This window comes from Monodelphis domestica, chromosome X (assembly GCF_027887165.1).
Source record: "Monodelphis domestica isolate mMonDom1 chromosome X, mMonDom1.pri, whole genome shotgun sequence".
NCBI classification, from domain to species: Eukaryota; Metazoa; Chordata; class Mammalia; order Didelphimorphia; family Didelphidae; genus Monodelphis; species Monodelphis domestica.
Genome location: NC_077235.1, coordinates 3,253,621 through 3,268,046, shown reverse-complemented (window position 1 = coordinate 3,268,046; position 14,426 = coordinate 3,253,621). Strand labels below are relative to the sequence as shown.

Below are 14,426 nucleotides of genomic sequence, written 5' to 3'. Positions count from 1 at the left end.
TGAGCCCCACTTCGGGCCTTTGTCCTCCTTCTCACTTGATTTCTTTTCCTTTCCTTGTTTTTCTCCACCACCAGCAGCAGCAGCAGCAGCAGCAGCAGCAGCAGCAGCTCCCCCTCCTGATTCTTGGCAGCTTCCCATTTAGTGAGTGACCCTAGTACCTGGGACCGGAGGGGGCCCAGGGGAGAGGCGCCTTCCCTAGGATGGCCTGAGGTGTCTGCCCCACTGGTGGAGGCAGAGCACAGTTGGAGGTGTGAGTCTCAGGGAAAGGAGGCCCAGCACCCCAGGATGAAGAGAGGTTCCTTGGCAGCTGCCAAGGAGGCTGGGGGTGGGGCCCTGTGAAGTTTCCAGGCCGCTGGAGAGGAAGGGCACCCAGTGATTTAGCGGCTAGCACCACGGTGCTGGGACCAAGTAGACCTTGGGCTGGTTGGCACCACATTCTCGCCTCGAGTGGGAGCCCCAGGAGCTCTTTGGGGGCCCCTTGGACGGGTGGGGGTTGCCAGCTGGAGGAGGAGGAGGGGGCTGCAGGGCCGGACTTTGTTCAGCAGAGAGCCGGCATGCCTCTTGGCAGGACTTGGAGGCGTCCTTCCTGGGATGTGGCACACGCCGGCCTTAGGGGAACAAGGTGTCACCTGGAAGCTTTGATGGTTTGCAGATACCGGCATCCCTGGGAAGCCCTAGCTTGGCCCGCTCTGGATTTTCCTTCAGGTACAGATAAGTTCTTCCTCTCTATCTCCAGCCTTGACCTCTAGAGCGTCTCCCCAAAGTCCAGATGGTTCTAGACCATCCTTGCTTTTTGCTCTGGAAGCCAAAGCAACTGGGTTCAATCCAAGTGAGCCGGACATGGGAAGAGCCTTGGCATGTGGGCAGAGAACAAGGACTCCATCTCCCATGGAGTGTGGGCTGTGCCTGTTCCAGTGTTCACACGTGTAAGGCACTGAAATCCAGGCAAGTCCAGAGGAGAAGGAGGAGACAGGCCCAGCCCCAGCTTCCTCAGAGTTCAAGGCCCAGAGGAGAGCACTTTGGAGCTCTGCCCAAGACTCCGGCTTTCCTCGTCACCCCAAATCCAGAAATAGTCCGAGCCTGAGAGTACAGCGGGAAGAAGGGTGAACTAACCACGAGCTAGAAGGAGCCAAGGAGGGACTGGGCAGAAGGACGAGCCAGCCAGCCCACCCGGCCAGAGGGAAAGGGCAGAGAGCCTGGAATGCTTTGAACTTAGCCAGTAAGGCGAGACTGTGGGTCTGTAACTTACCTCTCCCATATAGATGTCTCAAAGGAGAGCCCTCCCTCCCTGAACTGACATCTTTTGTGAACTTTAAGCAGCTGTCCTGGAAGGCTGAGGAGCTCCAGTGGCCAGGGGAGGGGCAGGGAGGGCTTTTGCAGGAGAAGTCGAGGCTGAGGTCCCCGGGACGGACTGTGAAGAAGAGACCAGCCACTCCTTCCCTGGCTGGTGGCAGAGGAAAACTGGCCAGCCTTTGGCAGTAAGTAGCCTGTTTGGGACTCCCTCAAGTCATGTGCCATGGCAACTTCAAACAGTCTTTGCAGCTGAAAATGGCTGTGTGTGAAAAATGGAGCTGTCAGGCCCTTGGATGGCCTGCCAACAGAGCCTTTGGAAGAGCAGCGGGTGCCTCTGGGAGCCGCCCCCTGGCCCAATGTCCCCCTGTGCCTCCTCCAACAGCGGCAGGTGCCCTTGGCCCGCAATTGGGCAGGCTCTCCACACCGGGAGCTTCTCAAGTCAGCAAGCATTGTGGGGCGTGCTGGGTACATGCCGGATGCCAGGCCCCATGCTCCGCGCTGAGGGAGTACATGTGGCTTTCGAAATCTCTCTCTCAGATGGAATCCTACCTCGCTGCTGGGGAAGTGGCTTGTCTCTCAGTGCCTCAATTTCCTCATCCATAAAATGGGGACAAAAGACTCACGGCCTCTCCCTTCCAGCATTAGTTAGGGGGAAGATGCTTTGAAAACCTTAAAGGGTCAAATCTTTGCTCAGACACTTCCCAGCTGGGTGATGCTGGGCAAGTCCCTTAGCCCCCAAGATGGAAGGGAAGGCCATGGGAAACCCCAAACAAACCATGAAGGCCTATTGGCTGACATGTGTTAGTCCCGGCCCCCCACCCCCTTATTCCTGGTTGCTCCACAAAGCCAGACAAACAGCCTTTTCCCTGGCCAAATTTCACCCCTCAGGAGCCTCCTCCTACTTAGTAGAAACCTGGGATTTCTTAGAGACCCTAGTTTAGCTCCCTCCTTTCCTAAAAATCATTATTATTATTAGAATTTTTAACACCTTCTTTTCTGTCTTGGAATCAGTACTGTGTATTGGCTCCAAGGCAGAAGAGTGGTCAGGGCTAAGCAATGGGGGTCAAGTGACTTGCCCAGGGTCACACAGCTGGGAAGTGTCTGAGGCCTGAGTTGAACCCAGGACCTCCCATCTCTGGGTCTGGCACTCAATCCACTGAGCCACCCAGCTGCCCCAGGCTCCCTCTTTTTACTGAGAGGGAAACTGAGGTCCAGAGAAAAGTGATCCTGGCCACACTGGTAGTGAAGTGACAGTGTTGGGTTTAAAACGTTGAGCCTCTCAGGTAACTGAGTTTGCAAGCCTGGGTTTCCGGTCTGTCTGTGTACCTGCTGTGCCCACTGGGCCAGGGCCAGCCCTGCGCAGCCTAAGCTAGTTTCAGCTTCCCAGTCTGTTGATAGAGGCTCCCCAAGTTCAAGAACTGGCAATGGGCTGAGCAGCGGAGGTTACAGATGGGCAAACTGAGGAGCAGAGGGGAGAAGGAAGGTGGCTAAAACGACAGAAGGAGGCTCGGCTGGGGATGGGCGCCCTCCCCCACCCATCCCGCTGGCACTCTGTCCTATAGGCAGCAGGAGGCCAGAAGGGACCAGGTTGGAGCCAGAGCAGGGGGAGGTGGGGAGGGGCTGTGTGACTGGCCTGCCTGGCTCTCTGCTGAGCTTGCTGGGGCTTTGCTTTGGAGAAGGCCTTCCCAAGGAAGGCAGCTTTTGCGGGGACAAAGGCCAGGATGCCAGTGCCAGGAAGCTCATCACCTCTCCAGAGCTCTCCACACCAATCCCCTACACTGAACAGCATTGTTCTGGGGGAGATCCAGAGCTTTGCTGCCTGCACACCACCCAAGGGCCCGGGCCCCAGGCCTGCCTCTGCCCGGCCTGAGCCAGGTGACCCTAGGCCAGTCACCTTCCGTCAGTGCCCCAAGCAGGCCAGCTTGGAGAAAGCAGTGCGGGAGGGGGGGGTGGGGGAGGGGGATTCCTCCTAGCCTCTCCACCGTGACCTCTCGCACTTAGCCTGGAAAGCCAAGGTTCGTGTCCTCCGCTCAGGTTCAAATTCTGCTCTCAGGGTTCGTGCCCTTCTGGGGCGGGAAGAAGGCACTGGCCTTGCAGCCAGAGCACAGCGGGAGCCCAGAGCTGCTCCGGAGGGCGCACACCCCGCCCCGCCCCGTCAGGTCTGTCCAGTCCCTGGACCCTGCCATAGCGCTTCTGCTAGTTCCCCGCCTCGCCAATGAGGGGGCTCCTGGCCCAGCTCCCGCACTGGTCAGCTGGCCAATGAGGTCCCCCTGGGGGCAGGCAGTGGCCTGATTGCTCTCCTCCCCCCCCCCCCCTTGCTCCCAGGTACAAACCGCTCAGCTCCCTGGGGCACCGCCCGGGGCTGGGCAGCAACAGCCGCAGCTGCCGCGGCAGGGGGAGGGGGAGGTGAGGGGGGCACACTGTTGCACCTGGGAGGGGGAGGAGGCGGAGGCGAGAGACGGGCGAACTTGCTCGGGACGCGGCCACCGGCGAGTTAGTGAGTGAGGGCGGGCAGAGGGGCGGGGCCAGGCGTAGGGACCAGGAGGAGAGGCAGCAGCGCACAGAGGCCAGGGGCAGCCCGTGCGCGAGCTGTCCACTGCGGTAAGTCTCCGCGGACGGCCTCCGGGGACTGGGCGCTGAGGAGGAGAGCCGCTGTCCCACGCAAGCCTCCGTCACGTGCCGCGCCGCTCGGGGCCCCCTCGAGACGGAACTCGGTGGTCTGACCCTGGGCCAACCGTAGCAGCAGAACCGGTGGCCAGGGCAGGAGGTCGGGCAGACACAGCGAACGCTCCGGCCCTCCCATCCTCACCGAGCTCCCCTTTCCAGGTGCTGGTGAGAGCCGTCGCCCGCTGCTCCACTGACCAGTGAGCCGCCCGGCCAACACCTGAAGACCCAACAGTCTTGGGAGAGGCTTCCGAGAAGGCAGGGCGCCTCTGGGGAGGTAAGCGGGGGGAAGGGGAGAGAGGGGAGGGGCGGGCTGGGCTGGGCCGGGCGCCAGACCCCCCTCCTCCCCGCCAAGCCACACCGCTTAGCTTAGCTCCGCACTTGGCGGCAGCCTGAGCGCTCAGTCTGAGTAAAGCCGGGCAAGTGCGAGCTGTTTATGCCGGCCACGGCTCCCCCTCCCCCCCCCCCCCCCAGTCCTGCGGCCTTGGCTAGAGCCCGCCGCACGTGTTGGGAAACAAGTTCCAGAGTCGCCGGAGGGATCCGGAGAGTGAGCCCCTGTCCCAAGCTCCCGGGGCCACGGGGAGGGTCCCGTCAGCGCTGCCCGACGGTTGAGGGGTCTCTGCGGGCAGAGCTCTGTGGCAACACTCCTGCCTAGGAAACCTGGCGTCCAACTCCCCGCCTGCCCTCTCGTTTTTTAGCCGAGAGAATGTGGCAGCCCCAGAGGTTAGGAGACTTGCCCAAGGCCACTCAGCTGGGCAGAAGCCCGCCTGCATTCTTGGGGCCAAGCAGCGGTGGGGGAGTGCCCGGCCTTGGACCGGGGAGGCTGTAGGGGCGCCGGGTGCCGGCTGCTCTCTTGCAAAGCTTTGCAAAGGCACTCAGCAGAGGGCGGGGGCGGGGCAGAGCAGTGCTAGGAGAGGGAAATGTTGCCTCACGCAAACCTTGGGGGGCCGAGGGGAACCCGCCCCGCCTCTTGCTCTGTGCCCAGCGCTAGCTAGCTCTCTGCTTTCAGGGACCCCCCTCCGCCCCACTTGGCCCCCTGCGGCCTGAGAACAGAGCAATGGGCCGGCAGAAGGCCGACGAGGAGCTGGCCTCCAGGTCCCAGGTGGAGATCTCCTAACAGCATCTGGTGCTCCTCCTGCTTTTTTCCTGGGGGGGGGGGGGGCAACTGAGGCAGAGCCCCTACAAGGTTACCTCGACTGCCAGTGGCCCCTACCAGCTGTGTGATCTTGGATAAGTCACTTCACCTCTGTTGGGCTCAGCTTCCCGGCCCATAACGTTGACGGGCTGGTTTCCAGATCAGCTTCCCAAGTCCAATCCAGATTTTATACCCCAGAAGCAGCTGGCCAGGCAGGAAGCAGGCACTCGAGGGGGTTCCTGGGACAGACACTCAAGGCTAGATGTGGGGTGGAGAAGGAATAACAAGTGTCCAGGTGGACAGCCTTGCCCTAAGGTTGTTCTGCTCCTACTCCCCGCCTTAAGTGGCAGCCAATTTCCTCAAGCTTCCATGTGCTCTGGAGCTCTCAGCTGCCCACTAAGCCTGCCTCATCCCGGCATTCAAGGCCTTTCCCTCCAAGTGCTCTCCGGACGGGCTGTCCGTAGCGCACACCGCCCCCCCCCCCTCCAGGAAGGAGTATGGGAGATGCGGGTTTCTGCTTAGACTCAGCCGGCTCCAGGACGTTGCTGAAAGCCCAGCCTTGCCCTAGTGACCAGCGAAGGCCTTAGAGACAGGCTTGAGTTCAGATTCCTTCTTCTGACACTTTGTAGCAAATAGTTGCAGCCTCTGGAAGCCTCCAGAGATGCGAGCAGCTTCTTCCCCTCCGCAGCAGGCTGGGGCACCTTTCGGCCGCCGTTAAGCCCCCTGCGCTTCCCCCTCCCCCCGCCACCGGCCGGGGCTCCTCGCGGTTATTGGGAGTCATTTTCGCCATTAATTGTCATTCTAATTTGATTTGGGGGCGAGCGGGCTTGACTCGGGGCCAAGCTCCTCCTTTTCCCGAGGGAGAAGCCGCCGGGCAGAGGAGGGTGACTGCTCGGGCAGGGCCAGCCAGTTAGGAGCAGCGCCCTGCGCCTCCATCAGCCCCTTGGGGCGCTTTTCGGATGGCCCCGCGGCGGCCGAAAGAAGGGCTTTTCCCTGTTGTCAGGGGAGACCTGAGCCGAGGAGGAGGCGGCGATCGGGAGTGACCTGAGCAGCTGCCTAGGCCAGCCCCTCTCCTTCACCTGGGGGAAGCGGGAGCGGCGCCCGCCGGGGCCAAGTTTCCGAGAGGGGCGCCGGCGTCAGCCGGAGGGAGAAGAAGTTTCTAGCTGTCACCGCTGCCCAGCCGGGAGCAGCGGCGGACCGCTCGCTCCCGCCTCCCTTCGCACGCACGCTGAGCCTCGGAGGTAAGGACCTTCGGCTCCGGGCTGGGGGGCGGGCGGTGGCCCCCGAGGCTTCCTGGCCGGGGGCTGGACCTGCCGCCAAGACCTTTCCTTTTCTCCTGCCCTCGCAGGCCGGTCTACAGGTGGGACTCCGGCTTCCGCCCCTCCCCCGCCACGGCCGGCTGGAATTCCTGAGGAGGGCGCCCCCCCCAGCCCCCCACCCCCCAGGTCATTGCCACCCGCCTGTCTTCAGGGACTTGGCCAAGGGGGCGGGGCGGGACCCTGATCAAATCAGCGGAGAGTAGGCTCCGCTGGGCTCCATTGCGGGAGCCCCTGGGAAGGGCCGCTTGTGAGGAGCGTGTTGGGAGAGGGCTGGAGATCCCAGGGAGGGGAACACGTGCAAGCTGCTGGGGGGGGGGGGGAGGAGGCTGGGCCACCCATCCGTCTCTGGGGCCCTGTAGGCTCCAGCCAGTGCTCTCACCTGGCCAGATCTCTGGGCCCCCCCAGCCCAGGAAGGGCTCTTAACCCCTCGGTGGCCGCTGCTCCTTGGGCTGGCCCATCCCCCAAAGCTCCATCTTCTGCACAGGGGGAGCCACCGCAGGGACACTTGTTTCTAGCCTTTCCCGGATGGGGCTCGAACCCTGGACAAAGGAGCTGCTGCTCATGGTCCCCATGGCTGGGCCGTCCTTGGTCGCAGCAGATCCCCAGGCCCGCAGAAGGGGCTCCAGTGAGCTGGCTACTTTCAGCTCTGTGGTTACGGTGAATAAGGGCAGCCCAGGCTGGGAACAGCCAGGGTTCTGGGCTCCCCGGAGCCTGGGGATGCTTTGGGGGTTTGGAATCTAGAACCCTTTTTAGAAAGAGCCCCCATGAGGCTGCTGGAAGGGAGGGAGTGAAGTGGGACAAAGAGGGAGGGCGGCCTTCCCCCATTGGCATTTGGACCCTCTGTCCGCCCACCTCCGCCTCGGGGATGTTAGAATAGTCAGAACCTAAGTGGGGAGTCCCCTCGTTTCTCCCTGTGCTGTGTGCTGCTTGTTCGGGAGTGATTCATTGACTCTTCTCTCTGGCATTTTACTATCTCCCTACTTATCTGGGATGCCAACTGCCTGTTAGCCCGGCTTGTTCTGTCCTTTCCAGTACAAAGATCATTCTCCTTGGCAGAGAAACTGAGAAGCAAAAGACGGATGGCGTCACTGAGCCTAGTCCCTGGTGTCAGGGCCCAGTGCCCCCTCCCCCCCAGGCAGAGAGCCCCTTTTCCCAACCTAGCTGAAGGAAGGCCCTTCCCCGCCCAGCCTCACTGGCCCACACCATCGTCCTCCTTCCAGAAGCCACCCAGGCTTTTGCCCTCTTATCTCTCCTGTTCCCTCCCCAGGCTTCCACCTTCTGTGGCCCTCTTGACAATCCTTTTCCTCCTCCTTGGATTTTTCCGCGTTTCCTCCTCTTCACTGGCTCACTGCCCCTGTGGAACTGTATGGGCCAAGGGAGCTTGCTTCCCTCTCCGTCTCTACCTTCTGAGATCTCCCTTTAGCACCAGCCTTTCCCCCTTTCTCTAACATAAGCTCGACGAGCTGGCGACCCCTTCCCCCAAGGTTCAGGATGATTCCCACCCGGTAGTCGGGTCCCCAGAGAGTAGAAGACAGTTTCCCTCGGTGGCTTCTTAGAAGCCTTCTGAAGGACTGAGTCCTCTATCTTTCACACAAGCTGAAATGGTATCTAGAGAGAAAAGAGGGAGGGAGGCTGGGAAATAAGGGGGAAGAGAGACTATTCCATTAGGGCAGCAGTTGGAGTCAGAGGACCTCATTTCAAATCCCCCCTCTGGCATGGGCTCCCAGTATGACCTTGGACAGATCACTGCCCTCTCTTCTCCTTTGTAGAACATGGCGGTTGACCCAGATGGTCTCTGAGGTCCCTTCTAGCTTGAGAGCTAGGATTGGCCATCCCGTCTCCATGCCAGGCCCACCAGTTCTTTGTTTCCCAAAGTGCTCCTGGATCTACTCTTTCTGGCCTCATGTGGTCTGGATGGATGTGTTCAGTGACAAGAGTGTTTATCCTCATTCCTGGACTCCTTCCTTTTCTCCCTTTCCTCCTCATCCCACCCACCCCACTGCTGCCCCATTATCTGGGGGGAGTCATTCTAGAGTTGTCTACGCATCCGAGTGTGAGCGACACGTGACAGATCCAACTGGCCTCCATGTGTGAGGATCTCAGGCCAGGCGTGACCTTGTGTGTGGACATGAGGCTGTGGCTCTCATGGTTCTTTTTACCCTGGGAGGCTTCCTGAAGGAGGCCTTGAAGTTGCTAGAGTCTTGCAGTGTGGGTAGACATTCAACAGGCAAAGCATGAAGAACGCAGGAGGGCCGACCTTCTGAGACGGGGGAGGAGGGGCAAGCTAAGCAAGGTCAGCGAGTGCTCAGGGGGCCCAGAGCCCAGGAACCAGAGTGTCAGGTCTGGAGAGGAGGTCCTGGGTTCAAATCTAAGTTCAGACCCTTCCTGGCTGCATAACCTCTTAACCCCAATTGTCTTGTTCTGCCTTGGAAGCGAAACCAGTATCACCAATTCTAAGACAGAACGTAAGGGTTATAAAGCAAAAGCAAAGCTACGCCAAGCATATCCTCACCAGAGTCATCGGAGCTAAGGCCAGGAAAGTGGGTGACTCCAGGCCATGCAAAGACACTGAGAACTGAGTGCCCTGTCCGGGAATTCCTCCCAAAGGCACCTTCTTTGCCCTCTTTCCTGACTCACCTTACCCAAAGTTACTGGGCCCAGCTGCCAGGACCATCCTCCGCAGGGCTCACTCTGACACAAGCCCCCTCTCCTTAAGACTAAGCAGGCCATCCAGGCCCTGGCTTTGCTCTTTGCTTAGGCAGCCTCTGCTGTGAAGGCCACCAAGGAGGGAGGGCAGGAGGGCAAGCAGGCAGGTGGGCTCTGGTCCCCAGGGACAGGAGGCCTTGAGAAGAGGGAGAGTAGGCAGAGCTCTCTACCTCCAACTTGGTCCGGCCTTGGCTCAGACAGGGTAATGGGCTTTTCTAGTTCCCAGCTGCACTTGCATAGAAGCTCCTGGAGGGCAAGGACCGTTTTTGTTTGGGGCCTTTGCAGCCCCTCCCAGGTGCCAAGCATAGTGCCAGGCATGTAGTGTGGAAATTCAGAAATGTGGGTTGAATTGAAACTGCAGTACTTGGTATGTAGTTGTGGATCCAGGACCAGGAAGACCTGAGCTCATACTTCCCAGCTGTGCGACCGTGGGCACGGTAACTTCACCTGTTTGCCTCCACTTCCAAATCTGTAAGCTAGAGATAATAACAGCACTTACCTCCTGGGACTGATGGGAAGATTAGATAAGGTTAAAGAAAGCCTGATTCGAAGATCTCACAGCCATGGTTGCCATTGTTTCCCATGGTCCTTCATGAGGACATGGCTACCATGATGGAACCCACTGGGCAGTCTCAAGTGGGAACTGCTGAGGCTTTTGTAGAGATTGTGTCAATTCTCCAAGTGAGGGGTGGGCGAGCTGTGTCAAGGTATTAAGTAAGGTAGGAGGGGGAGCAGACTGACCCTGAGGAGGTAAAGGGCAGGCCCTTGGAGCCCCCCTCCCACCGTTAGATAGAATTCCTCCATCTCCTTGACTTGACAGAGGGTCAGACTGAGGCCCTCCATGCAGGGTGGCAGGGTGGCCTTTCTCCCACTTCTCCCAGCCGTTCCCCCTAATCTCAGTGGTTTCCTCTGCCCCGTCTTACAGAAGAACTGAGGAGCGGGCACCACTGGCAAGCTCAGGGTCCCAAGTGAGGGGGAAGCCAAAGGCTTTGGGGGTGGAGGGGGGAGAACAAGAAGGAAGGGTGTGTGTCTGAATCCAGGCCTCCAGAGGATGTGGATTTGAATCGCCCCACTGCTACTTAGTAGCTATACTGGAACCTTCCTACACCTCCTCTGTAAACAGAGCATCCGCGCCCCATCCTGGGCCTCCCTTGCCTCAGGGGCTCTATCCCAACTGGCCACCCTGGGATAATTAGGGATCTCAGATCTTGGTGGCAGAATGGACAGGTAATTGGGTAAGTCCTGCCTGAGCTGGGTGACCCAGGGGAAGCCACTGAGCCTCTCTGGGCCCCAGGACAGTAATAGCATCTGCTTCAAGAGGCTGCTATAAGGAGCAAGTGAGGTCATCTGCATCGACAAGGGCTTAGCAACCCCTTTTTTGGGGACCCGTGATTTCATTGGTGAAGGGAACTCCAAATGAGGAAACGCCCTCCACAGATTTAGACCAGCAACTGTTCTGAATCTTCAGGAGTGGCCTGGAGGCCCAGAGAACTCTGGTGACTTGCCCTGGGTCACACAGCCAGGATATGAACCGAGGTCTGCTTGGGGCCTGACACACAGTAGGCACTCAATATGCACCTGGCTGAATCGGCTCCCAGGCCAGAGCTCTCTCCACTGGGCAATCCTGCCTGTGAGTTGTCATCATTATGAGTGCCATGTTTAGAAAGATCTGTGGCCTCAATCAGAGCACCTGGACTGGCTCTCCCCTCATCTCCCAGAATTCAGAGAGTACTTGAAGGCTGTGTGTGTGTGTGTGTGTGTGTGCGTGCACGTGTGTACCCGGACATACATACACATGTGTGCATGTGCGTTCACACAAAGGTGTGATGTCCTTTGCTGATCACTGCCTAGAGATGCCCGGCAGGTGCTCTCCCACCTCCTGGCTTCATTTTCCTTGTCCATGCTAGAAGAGGGCTGGTGGGACCAGGTGGCCTTGAAGGTCGATCCCTCCCCCCTGGAGCCGCTCAGGCCATGACATCATCTCCTTTTATTCCACCCAGCACATGGCAAAGGGGGTCAGGTTCCCTTATTTGAGCAGCTTGTCACTGCTGTGGGCTTGTGCCCCAAACAAGGCCTGGGCAAAGCTTCTAATTCAGGCCTGGAAAGCTAGGCTGTGCCTCGGGTGCAACTAACCGCCTTCCCACCAAGTCAGCCAACTCCTCGGCTGGCTAAATCCAAACACTTCCATTGACCTAAGTGGGGACCGCTGCCCAGGGCCAGTTCATTCAGCAAATTGTGCTGGAAGTGGACTGTCTGGAGTGTGGCTCTGGAGGCAAGCTAGCTCAGTCCTCTCCCCTAGTTTACAAGAGAGCCACTTCGCCACGCTGGGCCTCAGTTTCCCCATCTGTAAAATTTGGAGAGCATTTGCTTTGACCTCCCAGACTCAAGTGAGATATGGTAGAGTAATACTTTGTAACGTGTATCCGGACTTTTATTGTTACTGTTATCCCCGGAACCAAAATCCTCCCCCGTGGCCTCCCCTCCCCGGGTCTGGCAATGACCTTGTTCTTTAGGTTTGATTGTTCTTTTTTTGATGACTGCTCCCAACTCTTGTAACAAAAAAGTCCCAGATGAATAACTGGGTCAGAGACTCCCACTTACTTGTTGGTCTTCCCTGGGCACTTCTCATCCTTGTCCTCGTCCCCGGCACTAGTGGTGATTGGAGTTGGGAAGGCTTGCCATCAGTCTTGAAGTCTCAGAGGTAAGATTTGAAGCTGGATCTTGGGAGGCTGCAAACCCTGGAGGTGTGAGGAAGCCGTGTGGGGTCTACTGTAAGCGCATGGAGAAATAAATTCATTCAAGGGAACTGGAGGAAGAAGAGAGTACCAGTGCCTGGAGAACTCTGGGAAGGCTTCAAGGAAGAGGGGGTACCTGAGCTGAACCTTGAGGGAAGACAGAACCCTGGAAGAAAGAAAGGTGGAGGGATGATCACTTCAAAGTTAGAACAAGGGAACATTCAGCTGGGGGGGGGTGTCTGTCTGTCTGTCACCTGTAATAGGATCCAGAGTACATCCGGAAAGGCAGCTGCAGTCAGATAGAGAATGGGGATGACCTTTTCCCATTCCCTTCCCTTCAGGTCTCTCCTCTCTCCCCCAGAGTGGCCTTCAGGCCCCGTGACTTCCAGACCCCCAAGTACTGAAGGAGAGAGTTGAGCCCAGTTCTGGGGAGGAGCCAGCCTTGTTACACGCCTCAGACCAGACCACTCCAGCAGTCTCCCGGTTGTTGTCATGGTAGTTCCAGTGGTGGTCTGTCTCCAGTGAACCACGTCTAGGGTTTGCCGGTCATCTCCCCCATTAGACTAGGAGTTCCTTCAGGGTTAGGGCTGGCTTCTGGCCTCCCTTGTGACCCCAGGCTTAGCAACCCTGTTGATACCTTTCTGCTTTGTAGCCCAGCTGACCCATGACATCCCATGGCCTTTCCTTGGGACATTGGTCGCTGGCTCGCCTCTCCCTTTTACCTCGATCCAAAGTTCTGTTCCTGCTGGGACTCTAGGATGCCTCAACTCCTTGGTCTTCTTGCCATCTCCTCAGAGATCCCTCTGAGCCAGCCAAATTCTGTGTCTTCCACGGTGCCCAGAGGCCCACTGAGTCCACCTGAATTCGGAACATTTCTCTTATCGGACTAGTTTCTCTTTGCAGGAGACCACATTCAGTCTGGCTCTCTGGTGGCCCACCAGATGTCAACAGAACTGCTAGGCTACAAGGCCTCAGTCAAACAGGTAAGTCAAGGCCTCTCCCCCACCCCTTTAATAGGAGGGGGCCACCCTAGACGGCTGTGGCCAATGGCCCCAGTACTTACTGGCAGCTTCTAGACAGTGTTAAGAAGCTGATGCCAGTGGGAGGCCCTGGGCCTCTGTTGAGGACAGATAGCTCTAGGGGTCTCCTCCTTGGGCAACAGTGACTCTTTGTTTAGACCCTGCCCACTCCTAACGTAGCCCAAGTTGCATTAGTTTTCTCCTCGGAAAAAGCCCCACATGGGACCTTGGCATAGAGAAGAGCCCAGAACCAGTGCCCACAGCTCCCCCCCTCCCCAGGCCCCTGTCCCAATCTGATAGGATTTTGCTGGAAGAAGCCCAGAGTGGCCCGAAAGTGTTGTCTGATTATTCCTCTGTCTTCTAGGGTTCCGTCTACGGGATATGAACTCTCTGGTCTGTCCAAAGCTCGATTTTAAAGAGTGGACAGCCATCACTGCTGACAACCTTCTTCAGTTCTCTGGGCCTGGCATGAATGGGAACATATCTCCTGAAGCACCTCAGTTAAGCGAATCAGGACCGCCAGCCTCTCCCACAGCCCCCTCTCCGTCCCACAGCTCCCCGAGTAACGAGCACCCAGGGTCTCCCTTGGTGACAAACATGCAGCTGCAGAAGTTTAATAACCAGTACCAGGGGGGGCCTGGCACAGAGGCCCCAGAGGAGGAAACTCCCATGCCAAACTGGCCAGTGGGGGGGAGCCAGCCAGAGGAGTCTGAGACTGCCTCTGACGAGGTCTATAACCCCAATCTCATTGATTCTGACCCCATAGATGAGGAGGTCCTTATGTCCCTGGTGGTGGAGTTGGGACTGGACCAAGCTGGGGAGCTGCCCGAGCTCTGGCTGGGCCAGGATGAGTTTGATTTCACTACTGATGTGCCCTCCAGCTGAAGCAATAGGCACTCCAGTGGGTAGAGGGATGTCTGTGTACATGGGGGGGGGGGTGGGGGGATGGGGGGGGGAGTACACGGAAATGGGTCCCAGTTCAGCTGGACTCCCTCCCTAGTAAGCTCCTGTGTCTTGTGATTTCTTGTAAATACCAATAAAAAAGGTTTTGCCCTGGTGGCAGTGTAGCCACCGGGCTTCAGTTCTTGTCAGCCATCTCTGAAGGTTCTTGGACTTGCGCGTTGAGGGGGGTGGTATTGGGGAGGGGGAAGAGTGTGGACCTCTGTTGGCCTTGGGGTGGGGATTATCAAGAAGAGTGAGGGGGTAGGGGGGAGAGGCAGAGGGAGAGAGAAAGGCAGACAGGCAGACAGACAAGCCATTTAATCTGAATCTCCTCTTTGGTGAAAAGAGGTTAGGACACCCAATTTGGAGTCCAGGAAACTGAGGTCACATCCTGCATCAGACACTTCACGGTTTTGAGACTGAGCCAGTGAACCAGCAGCCCATCTCTGGAAGCCTCAGTTTCCCCAGCAACTGTAGATGCTGGAGTTGGACTCCCAGACTCCAAAATAGGCAATTCTCTGGATCTCAGCACCAAACAGGCGGGGCTTGGAACTGAGCGGGATAAGGGGGCCGGGGCTGATGTGCCCCAGGAAGAAGAGGGCTTTCGGGATGG

General features: G+C 58.3%; 1 protein-coding gene across 1 annotated transcript; it reads left to right on the top strand.

Annotated features, from left to right (window-relative positions):
• The first annotated feature begins 6,110 nt into the window (after positions 1–6,110).
• CITED1 (Cbp/p300 interacting transactivator with Glu/Asp rich carboxy-terminal domain 1) lies at positions 6,111–13,962 on the top strand. The gene is made up of 3 exons (XM_016426823.2): positions 6,111–6,333; positions 12,756–12,835; positions 13,236–13,962. The coding sequence occupies exon 3, from the start codon at positions 13,253–13,255 to the stop codon at positions 13,754–13,756; it is 504 nt and encodes a 167-aa protein (XP_016282309.2). The 5' UTR covers positions 6,111–6,333; positions 12,756–12,835; positions 13,236–13,252; the 3' UTR covers positions 13,757–13,962.
• The last annotated feature ends 464 nt before the right edge of the window (positions 13,963–14,426 follow it).